We start from the raw sequence: 12,372 nt of genomic DNA, 5'->3' as shown, positions 1-12,372 counted from the left end.
GGCTACGACGAGCACTTCTCCTTCGCCAAGCTGAGCGAGGCGTGCGCGCACCTGCGCGACCCCGAGTGCCTGCTCGTGGCCACCGACCGTGACCCATGGCACCCGCTGAGCGATGGCAGCCGGACCCCTGGTGAGCGCGGGAATGGCGGGGAAACCGAGATGGAGGCGATCTGCGCATTCGCCTCCACGCCTAAGGGTGAGGGGCGGGGAAGAGGCGTCTCCAGGTGGCAGGTGGGGAACAGGAGAGTGCGAGGGAGGCCTAGGGTGCTTTGGTGTGTGTAGGGGGATGATACCTGTAGCCGCCATCCTGTGACGGGCAGAGTGTGGTCCCTGTTGGACAGATGAGGAAACAGGCCCATTGTAACTCAGGGAGTTGGGCGGAATTCTGCCCCACCACCATCGCTCTGGGGTTGGAGAGGAAGCCTGGGAGGATTGTCACCCGTTGTGAGGGTTCTTGAAACTCCATTCTCAGAGGTAGGGTGTAGGCAGGTGTGTGGGGAGCAAAGGCGGTGGAGTTTGACCTCAGTTCCAGGTCCATCTCCAGCTCCACAGCTGTGTAATCATGTTCAGTTACATAACCTGCAAGTATCTCTGCCTGGGTGAAAAATGGCAGTGCTCACCCTGCCCGGTGACGGTGATCAGGGTGGGTGCCTGGCACGTAGTAGGTGTTCAGATGATGTAAGTTGTAGCCAGAGTCCGCCATGTTACAGAGAACTTAATGAAACAGCTTGGTGTGTGTTCTTCTTTGGTTTCCAAATTACTCTGGAGATGGGAGTTATTGTCCCATTTCTGAAAGAGACTGAGGCAGCCGGATGCAGTGGCAACAGCCTGTAGTCCCAGCTACTCAAGAGGCTGAAGCGGGGGAGGATTGCTTGAGCCTAGGAGGTCAAGGCTGTAGTGTGCTATCATTGCATCTGTGAAAAGCAACTATACTTCAGCATGGGCAACATAGTGAGACCTTGTCTGTAAAAGAAGAAGAAAGAAACAGGCTAAGAGAAGGGAAGTGAGCTGCCCAAGAATGTATATAGTGAGCCCCTCCACCTCCTGTGTCCCCACACACCTACCTCCATCCTGCCTCTGGTAATTGGTATTTCAGCCCTCACACATAGGGACAGTCCTCCCAGACTTCCCCTCCAACCCCACCCCAATGATGGGTGGGGCAGAAATCTGCCAGCAATTCACTGGCAGAGTGATAGAGCACCGGAACCTGAATTTGGGCTTTGTGACACAGACCTCCAGTCCAGGGCACTCTTAACTGCTGTCATCTTGCTAGTTCAGCCTTCCAGGGGAGGCAGAAGCAAAAGGAGGCCCCTCCATTGTGGAGGGATTGAGTTAGACAAGAGCAGGTGGCAGCAGAGGCTAATTGGCAGTGGTCAGTGTGTGGACAGGTTAATAGCCCAGTCAGTAGATTGGGGCCGTGGACACTCCCTCTCTGCTGGCCACTGACCCATATAGTCATTGATATTAAATCCTGGGGGTACAGGATGGTATTGAGTGAAGAGAAGTAAACACAGGATTATGGCGGGGTGGTGAGCAGGATCTAGTGCCGGGGCATCTGGGAAGACTCCCTGGAGGAGGCATGATGCGGAGCAGAATGATAATACATCAGGAGAGGCCGGGCGTGGTGGCTCAAGCCTGTAATCCCAGCACTTTGGGAGGCCGAGACGGGCGGATCACGAGGGAGGTCAGGAGATCGAGACCATCCTGGCTAACACGGTGAAACCCCGTCTCTACTAAAAAAAAATACAAAAAACTAGCCGGGCAAGGTGGCGGGCGCCTGTAGTCCCAGCTACTCGGAGGCTGAGGCAGGAGAATGGCATAAACCCGGGAGGCGGAGCTTGCAGTGAGCTGAGATCCGGCCACTGCACTCCAGCCCAGGCGACAGAGTGAGACTCCGTCTCAAAAAAAAAAAAAAAAAAAAAATACATCAGGAGATGTAAACCCAGTGTTGTGGCATGGCAGAGAGGGATTCCGTAGTCCTTGGCTTCTCCTGGTTGTGCTGCACACCTACTTGGTATGTGGGCCCACCTCAGCCTCAGTTTCCCCATAAATCTGTGTTGAGGGCTCTCTGGTCAGGGCTCTCAGCTGCAGCAAGCAGCTCCTGCCTGCCTTAGGCCATGCTATGAAAAGTTTTTCCCAGGAGGCCTCAAGGCTCAGGTTAAGGCTGTGGGTTAAGAGGTTCTCCAGGGCACAGGAAGGCTGGTTGTCAAGGACCTAGGGAGAAACCAGGCCCTGCCCATGCCTGCCTTGCAGGCCTCTGTGGAATCCAGACCCCTGTGGTCTCAGTAGCCACCCGGCTGTGCCCACTCATCCTGCTGTCACTCCCACAGCCTAGAGGGGGAGGCAGAGGCTTAACAAACACAGCTCTGCAATCATATTTGTGCACAACTTAACGATGCAGCTTTCAAACGGTGTGGTGTGGTGTGGTGTGACAGTATTAAAAGCCCTCATGATGCTTATGTCTGAAATAATGCAAATATCTCACCCCCAATTCCTCCTCCCCCGCCCCAGGGACCTCCGAAATTGTGTGTTTATCTTGTCACCACATGAGAGCCACTTGAGCTAACAAATGGAAAGGCCTGCGGTCTTAGGAATACGTCATCAGCATAACATGCAGAGCCGTGGATTAGAGTGGAGGGGACTGGAATGATGGTGGCCTGAGAGACGTCGGCCTGAGAGAGGCCCAGATGCCCCTGCTAGGAGGCTTGCTCCCTGGGATCAGAAGCTTTGTAATGTTGACTGTTCTGTCCCCTGTGTCTCGCATGTAGTTGGGCCTTAGTGAATATTAGCTGAATGAAGGAAGTGGGACACAGGGCGCAAAGGTGATCAACTCCATCCTGGTGGGGAAGGACAGAGTTGGGGCCATTCTTGAGCTCAGAAGAACATTTTGGGATGACTCAGTGAAAGCCCTTTCCGTCCCAGAAGGAATTGCTCACCAACAGAGCGCATGGCTTTTATTCTCTCTTTTTCGTTTTTTTGTTTTTTGTGTTTGTTTTTTTGAGACATAGTTTCACTCTGCTGCCCAGGCTGGAGTGCAGTGGCGCCATCTCGGCTCACTGTAATCTCTGCCTCCCAGGTTCAAGCGATTCTCCTACCTCAGCCTCCCCAGTGGCTGGGATTACAGGTGCACACCACCACGCCTGGCTAATTTTTAATTTCTACCAAATTCTTAAAACAGGCATGTCACAAGATGTCAGATGAGGGGAGAACTCCCAGGGGTGTTGCCTTGGGCCAGCCTGAAAGCATGAGTTCTGGCCCACCTCGGCCTTGATCTTGTGACCCTGGGAAGTTCCTCTTCCTCATTTGGGGGCAGCAGGGCTGAGGATTCTTGCTCTCCCCACCTGTTTACCCCTTTGTTCCCCTTCCCCATCTTTGCCTTTGGCTTAACTGAGTGGAGTGTTGTCGGCTATGGGAAGGGAGACAGGAGGCCCAGAGCATTTGGGGTCAGACCAGTGGCGCACTGAGAAATGTGGAATAGCAGGGAAAGCCATGATTATACCATGTGCTGGCTTCGGTGGTGTAAATACTCCCAATACAGCCAATCTTGAGCTACCAACGTGAAGTCAGTCCCTGAACGTAGGGTTGGGAAGAGATGTGCAGTAGCACACACCTTCTTACCGATTTCCACCATCACAGGTATGGTGGAACTTCAAGAGCAAAACGAGCAGAGGCTAGTGTGGTTCAATAACTAACAAGTGGTGAGTTTTGAGAACTTACTACCTTTGTTTTAAACATTATCATTTAGGCTGGGTGCAGTGGCTCACGCCTGTAATCCCAGCACTTTGGGAGGCCAAGGCGGGCAGATCATTTGAGATCAGGAGTTCGAGACCATCCTGGCCAACATGGTGAAACCCCATCTCCATTAAAAATACAAAAATTAGCCCGGTGTGGTGACACGCGCCTGTAATCCCAACTACTCGGGAGGCTGAGGCAGGAGAATGGCTTGAACCCAGGAGGTGGAGGTTGCTGTGAGCTGAGATCGCTCCATTGCACTCCAGCCTGGGCAACAGAGCGAGACTCCATCTCTAAATAAATATAAAAAGCATTATCATTTAGTTGTAAATTTGTAAGCTGACTTTTTTTTTAGACAGGGTCTCGCTCTGTCACCCAGGCTGAAGTGCAGTGACATGATCACAGCTCACTTTAACCTCAAACTCTTGGGCTCAGGCCCTCTTCCTGCCTCAGTCTCCTGAGTAGCTGGGACTATGGGTGTAAGCCCCTGCACCCCACTATAATCCTGTGTCTCCTTCTTTTCACTCAATACCATCCTGTACCCCCAGGATTTAATATCAATGACTGTCCGGGTCAGTGGCCAACAGAGAGTCAGTGACAGAGATCTGTCCATGGCCCCAGTCTACTGACTGGGCTATTAACCTGTCCACACACACTGACTACTGCCAAGTAGTCTCTGCTGCCACCTGCTCTTACCTGACATGAACCCTTCACAGTGGAGGGGCCTCCTTTTGCTCCCGCCTCCCCTGCAGGGCCAAATTCACAAGATGACAGCAATGAAGAGTGCCCTGGACTGGAGGTTGGTGTTACAAAGGCCAATACTTTTTTTTATTTTTTGTAGAGACGGGGTTTCATGGTGCAGGCTGGGCCTTTTATTTGTTTGTTTATTTTAAATGCAGCTGTACCTGGAATAAGTTGACTTTTTTTTTTTTTTGAGTCAGAGCCTTGCTCTGTCGCCCGGACTGGAATGCTGCAGTGGTGCGATCTCAGCTCACTTCTGCCTCCGCCTCCCGGGCTTAAGTGATTGTCCTGCCCCAGCCTCCCGAATAGTTGGGATTACAGACATGTGCTACCGCGCCTGGCTGATTTTTGTGTTTTTAGTAGAGGCTGGGTTTTATCATGTTGGCCAGGCTGGTCTTAAACTCCTGGCCTCAGATTATCCACCCCTCTCAGACTCCGAAAGTCCTGGGATTACAGGTGTGAACCACGGCGCCCGACCAACTTTTCTTTTTCTTTTTTTTTTTTTTTTAAATGTATATGTATTTTTATTTAAGTAGGAATGGGATCTCCCTGTGTTACCCAGGCTGGTCTTGAACTCCTGGGCTCAAGCAGTCCTCCCACCTGTGCTTCCCAAAGTGCTGGGATTACAGGCATGGGCCCCTGTACCCAGCCATAAGTTGACTTTTAATAGTACCTTCCTTTGGCTGGGCGCAGTGGCTCACGCCTATAATCCCAGCACTTTGGGAGGCCGAGGTGGGCGGATCACGAGGTCAGGAGATCGAGACCACGGTGAAACCCTGACTCTACTAAAAATACAAAAAATTAACCAGGCGTGGTGGTGGGTGCCTGTAGTCCCAGCTACTTGGGAAGCTGAGGCAGGAGAATGGCGTCACCCTGGGAGGCAGAGCTTGCAGCGAGCCAAGATCGTGCCACTGCACTCCAGTCTGGGTGACAGAGCGAGACTCTGTCTCAAAAAAAAAATAGTACCTTCCTTTAACGCCCAGCTCATAAAATTCCTGCAAAGGAAACAATTTGTACTCCCAGGTCAGAGCTGGGTTGGACCCACGCAAATGCAAATCCTTTTGCTGCCACTTATGAAGCTGTACAACTCTGGGCAAGTTACTTAATGTCTCCGAGCCTTGGTATTCTCATCTGTAAAATGGGCTTCCATAAACACCCAGCACAGGCCAGGCGGTTTAGAATATGCTTAGTAAATGGTGATTATCATCATTTGTTCAGGGACATTAGCATGAAGGCAGAATGTTCTGGCACAAAGACACGTCTGTGGGACAGGCACAGTGGACTTATTGTGTGAGGCAGGATGGTACTGGGCTGGGAGACAGGACTGTCCTTTAGTTCTATACAGTCTTCCTATTGTTGGACACTTGGGCGTGTTCCACAGTTTGGCTTATCAGTTACTGTAGCCCCAGACATCTTCCAGCCTGCAGCTTTTTGTCTCCAGTTGGAATTCTCTTCTTGTGATCACTTTCCCGGGGGAGGCGGACTGGGTCAGAGATGCGAACATTTCTGTGCCCCGCTGTGTTCCAAAGGGGCTGTGCCAGTTTCTGACGCCAGCCGCATGACTTCTTGCAGCAGTAACCACAACTGCTATTTGTTAAGTGCAGCTCCATTTACAAAGCACTTGCCCCTGTGATGTCCAGCGCCCCTTTGGAGGTAGGCATTGCTTGGATTCCGCTTTGGCAGGAGTCTGGAGAAACTCGGGGTGGTCGAGTGGTTTGCCCAAAGGCCCACAGCTGCCAGGGTGAAATCGCAAACCTCAGGCAGGACTGACCAAGCCAGGCCCTGTTTACCTGCAGTAGCTCCACCCATCCTCACAATACCCACATGAGATAAGTGCTATAGACATCCCCGTATTAGAAATGGGAAAATCAGCCGGGCGCGGTAGCTCAAGCCTGTAATCCCAGCACTTTGGGAGGCTGAGACGGGCGGATCACGAGGTCAGGAGATCGAGACCATCCTGGCTAACACGGTGAAACCCCGTCTCTACTAAAAATACAAAAAACTAGCCGGGCGAGGTGGCGGGCGCCTGTAGTCCCAGCTACTCCGGAGGCTGAGGCAGGAGAATGGTGTAAACCCGGGAGGCGGAGCTTGCAGTGAGCTGAGATCCGGCCACTGCACTCCAGCCCCGGCGACAGAGCAAGAAAAAAAAAAAAAAAAAAAGAAATGGGAAAATCAAGGAACAGAGAGGATAGCTAGCCTGTCAAGAACGGTGGAGATGGAGTCCCGATGCCGGCATCTGGTTGCCCTCTCTACCCTTAGCCACTACAGTAAGACTTGGAAGTGGGCTTTCTGGCTCGTGTCAGCAGCTGATTTGACCCCGGCACAATCTGCCTCCCTGGACTTCAGGGCCTGACGCTGTCCCTGCCGCCCTCCTGCTGACTGCGTCTCCATCTCCCTACAGGCACCGGGAGCCTGGCCGCTGCAGTGGAGACGGCCTCGGGACGCCAGGCCCTGGTGGTGGGCAAGCCCAGCCCCTACATGTTCGAGTGCATCACAGAGAACTTCAGCATCGACCCCGCACGCACACTTATGGTGGGTGACCGCCTGGAGACCGACATCCTGTTCGGCCACCGCTGCGGCATGACCACCGTGCTCACACTCACAGGAGTCTCCCGCCTAGAAGAGGCCCAGGCCTACCTGGCGGCTGGCCAGCACGACCTGGTGCCGCATTACTATGTGGAGAGCGTCGCAGACTTGACAGAGGGGTTGGAGGACTGAGCCCACTGCACCTGCAGCCACAGGCCCACCCCTCCCCACTCCCTGATCCTGTAGTGGAGGCGATGGGTCACGAGCCGTGTTACACACCACCGACTCCTTGGCCCAGTTCTGCACCGGGGTGGGGCTGGGACCTGGGGAAGGTTTGAAGGCCCTTGCAGCCCCCTCCCAGCAGTGGCTGGGCACTCTTTGCTGCCCCAGAAGCTGGTCCCCTACAGATTCATCTTGGCCTGACCCAGCCAGGTGGACTTATTTCCTGCCCTGTCACCTCCCCTCCATGAAATCTGGGCCCTGGTGCCCGCTGAAGATTTCCTCTAGCCCTGAGCACTTAGTCTTCTCCCCCTTCCCTGGGTCTTCTAGAGCTCTCTCTGCCCCTCAGGTCCTGGCCCTTGGGTCCTTGTCAACCAGAGGTCTAGGGAACCACAACCCTTATTTTCCCGAGTGCCGGCAAAGGCTAAGTGACAGTGACCTCATCGATGTTGGGTCCTGTGGGGTACCAGTTTAGGTTCCTAAGTAACAGTGACCCTTTTCGTCCTGGAGCCCGAGTGGACCAGTCGGAAGCCTAAGTGACGATGACCCTCGCGTGTCCTAGGTCCCTGAGTGGACCCGTCAGGACCCCAAGTGATCGTGACACAGTGGTCTTTTAGATCCTCAGTAGAACAATCCAGAAGCCTAAGAGACAGTGAGTGGCCCCTTGATAATCTGGGTCTCACGGGACCAGCCAGGGGTCCAGGTTTCAGTCCGTAGATAACAGTGGTCCATGTGCTGAAGACACCCCTCCTCTACAAAGACTGTGATGCTCTGGGGCTTCTGTGGCCAAGCCCCACCCTTTCCTGGTCATGGTACCCATACAGTGTTGATGGCCACAGCTCGAAGGGGGGCTTTCATGTCTCCCTGTGCAGTCAGTGTTTGCAGTACCACCTCTCTCCCGTGCCCACTCTCGGCTATTTATTTAATTTATGTGTGCCAGTGACGGTGGGTGGGGGCTGGGCCTTCCCCGCCACCTCCACCCCTGTTGTGACCTGTCCTTCCGTACTTAATAAAGTGCGCATGGGAGTGTTCACCTGTGTTTGAGTCCATGTTTGGGGAGGGAGGAGGACCCCCTGCTGGAGCCTGCTCTCCCTGGAGCTGGCCTGACACATTGTTCCCTGCATGAAATGACCCATTCCCGTTCCTGAGTGTCTTCTGCGTGTAGTGACACTTTGAGTCAAGAGCACTTTATATGTCGCTGAATCTTTGTGTACCGACTGACTTCAGTGCTTTGGAAAACCCAGCATGTTTGAATTATTCATTCCTTTACAGCAGGAAATGGGGGATCGGAAATACAATGTTAACTTACCAAGGGTGAACAGCTGGACGCTGTGCTCGCCTTATGCAGGATTTGAACATGCATTGGCTGACTGTAGGAAGCTGTAGCCCCCTCTCTGGAGACACTGAGAAGGGAGACAGGAGGGCGGAGGATGAGGTCTCAACCTCAGGAAGCTCAGGGGAGATGCTGTTTGAGACATCCCCACACCTGGGATGCTGCCAGTGACTGCCCTGCTGGTCCCGAGCTCCTCCTGGCAGAGGCTGTGTGTCTCCCTCGTTGCTGCGTCCCTGGGGCCTAATGCAGAGTAGGTGCCCAGCCATGAGCTAGCGGGGGTCCAGGGGCAGCCTGGAAAGGCCCAGAGAAGCTGAGAGCTGCGTGGGGAGGTGCAGTGGATGCTGCACAAGCTCAGCTTTGGTCTCATTTGTGAAGTGACGGTGGGACTTCAGGGTCTGGGAAATCTCCAGTATGATTCTTGAGAAGAGGGGGTGCTTGACAGAGCCCAGATGCTTCGTGAAGTAGGAGCAAATGTAGTGCAGTCATGGAGACTTGTGTTTGTTTCAGAAAGTCAGTTCGGCTGGGCACGGTGGCTCACACCTGTAATCCCAGCGCTTTGGGAGGCCAAGGCGGGGGAATCACAAGATGAGGAGTTCAAGACCAGCCTGGCCAAGATGGTGAAACCCTGTCTCTACTAAAAATACAAAAATTAGTTGGCCGTGCTGGCAGGCGCTTGTAATCCTAGGTACTCGGGAGGCTGAGGCAGAGAATCGCTTGATCCCGGGAGGTGGAGGTGGCAGTGAGCCAAGATCGCGCCACTGCACTCCAGCCTGGGTGACAGAGCGAGATTCCGTCTCAAAAACCAAAACAAACAAAAAACAGGCCAGGCACAGTGGCTCAGGCCTGTAATCCCAACACTTTGGGAGCCCAAGGCAGGCGGATCACGAGTTCAGGAGTTCAAGACCAGCCTGGCCAACATGGTGAAATTCCATCTGTACTAAAAACAAAACTTAGTTGGGTATGGTGGCAGGAGCCTGTAATCCCAGCTACTCAGGAAGCTGAGGCAGGAGAACTGCTTGAACCTGGGAGGCAGAAGTTGCAGAAAGCAGAGACTGCGCCACTGCACTCCAGCCTGGGTGACAGAGTAAGACAACATCTCGGGGAAAAAAAAAAAAATGCAAAAATTAGCCAGGCATGGTGGTGGTGGCGTGTGCCTGTAGTCCCAGCTACTCGGGAGGCAGGAGAATCGCTTGAAGTTGCGGTGAACTGAGATTATGCTGCTGAACTCCAGGCTGGGCAGCAAAGCAAGACTCCGTCGCAAAAAAAACAAAAAACAAAAAAAAAAGAAAACTCAGTTCAACGTGGCTAAGGCATAGGGGGTTTTGGTCTGCTCCCTGAGCTGGTCTAGCACCCTCCAGGTGTATCCTTCTCAGTTCTGTGTCACCATCTCCCCAACCAACATCTAGGACAGAGTCTCATGGCCTGGCTTGGGTCATAGCCCATCTGGATGGGACACAGCTATTGGGCCATGTGACCCTCCCCACCTTCCCCTTCACCCTCCACCAGTAAGGAAATGGTTGTCTCCATACAGTCTTGCCTCAGCCTCTCAAAGTGCTGGGATTACAGGCGTGAGCCACCACACCCAGCCTAAGCACTGAATTTGTTTTGTGTTTTGTTTTTGCATAGGTTCTTGCTCCGTCACCCAGGCTAGAGTGCAGTGGCGCGATCTTGGCTCACTACATCCTCCGCCTCCCAGGGTCAAGTGATTTTCCTGCCTCAGCCTCCCGAGTAACTGGGATAACAGGCACCTGCCACCACACCCAGCTAATGCCACCAGGTCTGGCTAATTTTTGTATTTTGAGTAGAGGTGGGGTTTCACCATGTTGGTTAGGCTAGTCTCGAATTCCTGACCTCAAGTGTTTGCCCACCTCGGCCTCCCAAAATGTTGGGATTACAGGCATGACCCATCTTGCCTGGCCTCTAAACACTGAGTCTTAATGAGTTTAAAGCTTGAGTGTAAACCAATCTCAGTAATTTGATTCCTCAGGGTCAGCGATTGACTACTCTTCTGACCAATGAAACAGGAAGAACAGTCTGGAATGTTTGCCTCACTTTTTTTTTTTTTTTTTTTTTTTTTGAGCCTGATGTGGAAAATGTTTTCCCCTCTTTTTTGGAGTGCAGTGGTGCAATCTTGGCTCACTTCAACCTCTGCCTCCTGGTTTCAAGCGATTCTCCTGTCTCAGCCTGCTGAGTAGCTGGGACTACAGGCGCACACTGCCATGCCCGGCTAATTTTTTGGCATTTTAATAGAGACTGGGTTTCACTGTGTTGCCTAGGCTGGTCTCGAACTCCTGATCTCAGGCAATCCACCCACCTCGGCCTCCCAAAGTGCTGGGATTACAGGTATGAGCCACCGCACCCAGCTGTTTGCCTCACTTTTAAAGAACATAGAGGAGGGAGTCACTTCTCCTGGCTTTGGGTGTGGTGCTGGGAGCCGTTGCAGCCATTCTGTGATCAGGAGGTATGGCTGAGCATTTAACTCAGGTGACCCTGCTGCAGGTAGCAGAGCAGAAGGACCGCAAAAACTTACTGGGTTTGCTTTTCCCCAACTTGTAATTTAGAAAAGTTTCAAATTAATAGAAAAGGTGCAAGGATGACACGATGAATACCGCTACATCCTTCACCTAGATTTACCAGTTGTTAGTATTTGCCTAGTTTGCTTAATTGCTCTTTATATATGTTTACTTTTTGTTATTGTTTTAGAGATGGTCTCACTCTGTTGCTGAGTCTAGGTTATAGTCACAGCTCATTGCAACCTCTAACTACTAGGCTCATGTGATCCTCCTGCCTCAGCCTCCTAAGTAGCTAGGAGCACAGGCATATGCCACCACACCCAGCTAATTTTTAAAAAAAAATTCCAGAGACGGGGTTTCCTTTTCGTTTTGATTTGTTTTAGAGACAGGGTCTCACTATGTTGTCCAGGCTGGAATACGGTGGCTATTCACAGGCAGGACCCCACTGCTGATCACTGGGGAAGTTCTGACCTGCTCTGTTTCTGACCTGGGCCAGTTCACTCCTCCTTAGGCAGCCTTGTGGTTGCCTCTCCCAGGAAGTCACCATATTGATGCCAGTCTTAGCACACTACAGCCCACGATTCCTGGGCTCAAGCGATCTTCCTGCATCAGCCTTCCAAGACGCTGAGATTACAGGCATGAGCCACTGCGCCCAGCTTGTTTACATTTTTTAACTGAACCATTTGAGAGTGTGTTACAGATGCTAACATAGTTCACTGAAAATTCTTCAGCTTGTATGGCCTAAGAGCAAGGACAGCCTACACAACCACAATCCAGGATTACATGAGAACCCAGATATTTGATGATTTTGTTGAGCCACTGAATCTGTTATGGAAACTCCCAACTGCAGACTTCTTTTGTTTTTTTTGTTTTGTTTTGTTTTGAGACGGAGTCTCGCTCTTTCGCCTAGGCTGGAGTGCAGTGGCATGATCTCGGCTCACTGCAAGCTTTACCTCCCGGGTTCACGCCATTCTCTTGCCTCAGCTTCCCGAGTAACTGGGACTGCAGGCGCCCACCACCATGCCCAGCGAATTTTTTTGTATTTTTAGTAGAGACGGGGTTTCACTGTGTTAGCTAGGATGGTGTCGATCTCCTGACTTCATGATCTGCCCGCCTTGGCCTCCCAAAGTCAGTCTGTCTCTTTTAATTGGGGCATTTAGCCCATTTACATTTAAGGTTAATATTCTTACGTGTGAATTTGATCCTGTCATTATGATGTTAGCTGGTTATTTTGCTCGTTAGTTGATGCAGTTTCTTCCTAGCATCGATGGTCTTTACAATTTGACATGTTTTTGCAGTGACTGGTAC

At 52.1% G+C, this 12,372-nt stretch overlaps 1 protein-coding gene across 1 annotated transcript; it reads left to right on the top strand.

Annotated features, from left to right (window-relative positions):
* Positions 1-8,249, top strand: PDXP (pyridoxal (pyridoxine, vitamin B6) phosphatase; the record flags this gene model as incomplete). Its single annotated transcript, XM_011925682.1, has 2 exons — positions 1-130; positions 6,875-8,249. Coding segments are annotated over 2 exons (447 nt in total), but the record flags the coding sequence as incomplete, so codon positions are not given.
* Between the last annotated feature and the right edge of the window lie 4,123 nt (positions 8,250-12,372).

The sequence above is a fragment of the Colobus angolensis genome, unplaced genomic scaffold (assembly GCF_000951035.1).
Source record: "Colobus angolensis palliatus isolate OR3802 unplaced genomic scaffold, Cang.pa_1.0 Scaffold65, whole genome shotgun sequence".
Lineage (NCBI taxonomy): Eukaryota > Metazoa > Chordata > Mammalia > Primates > Cercopithecidae > Colobus > Colobus angolensis.
The sequence above is the reverse complement of the archived record's forward strand: the minus strand, read 5'-3'. Positions and strand labels throughout refer to the sequence as shown.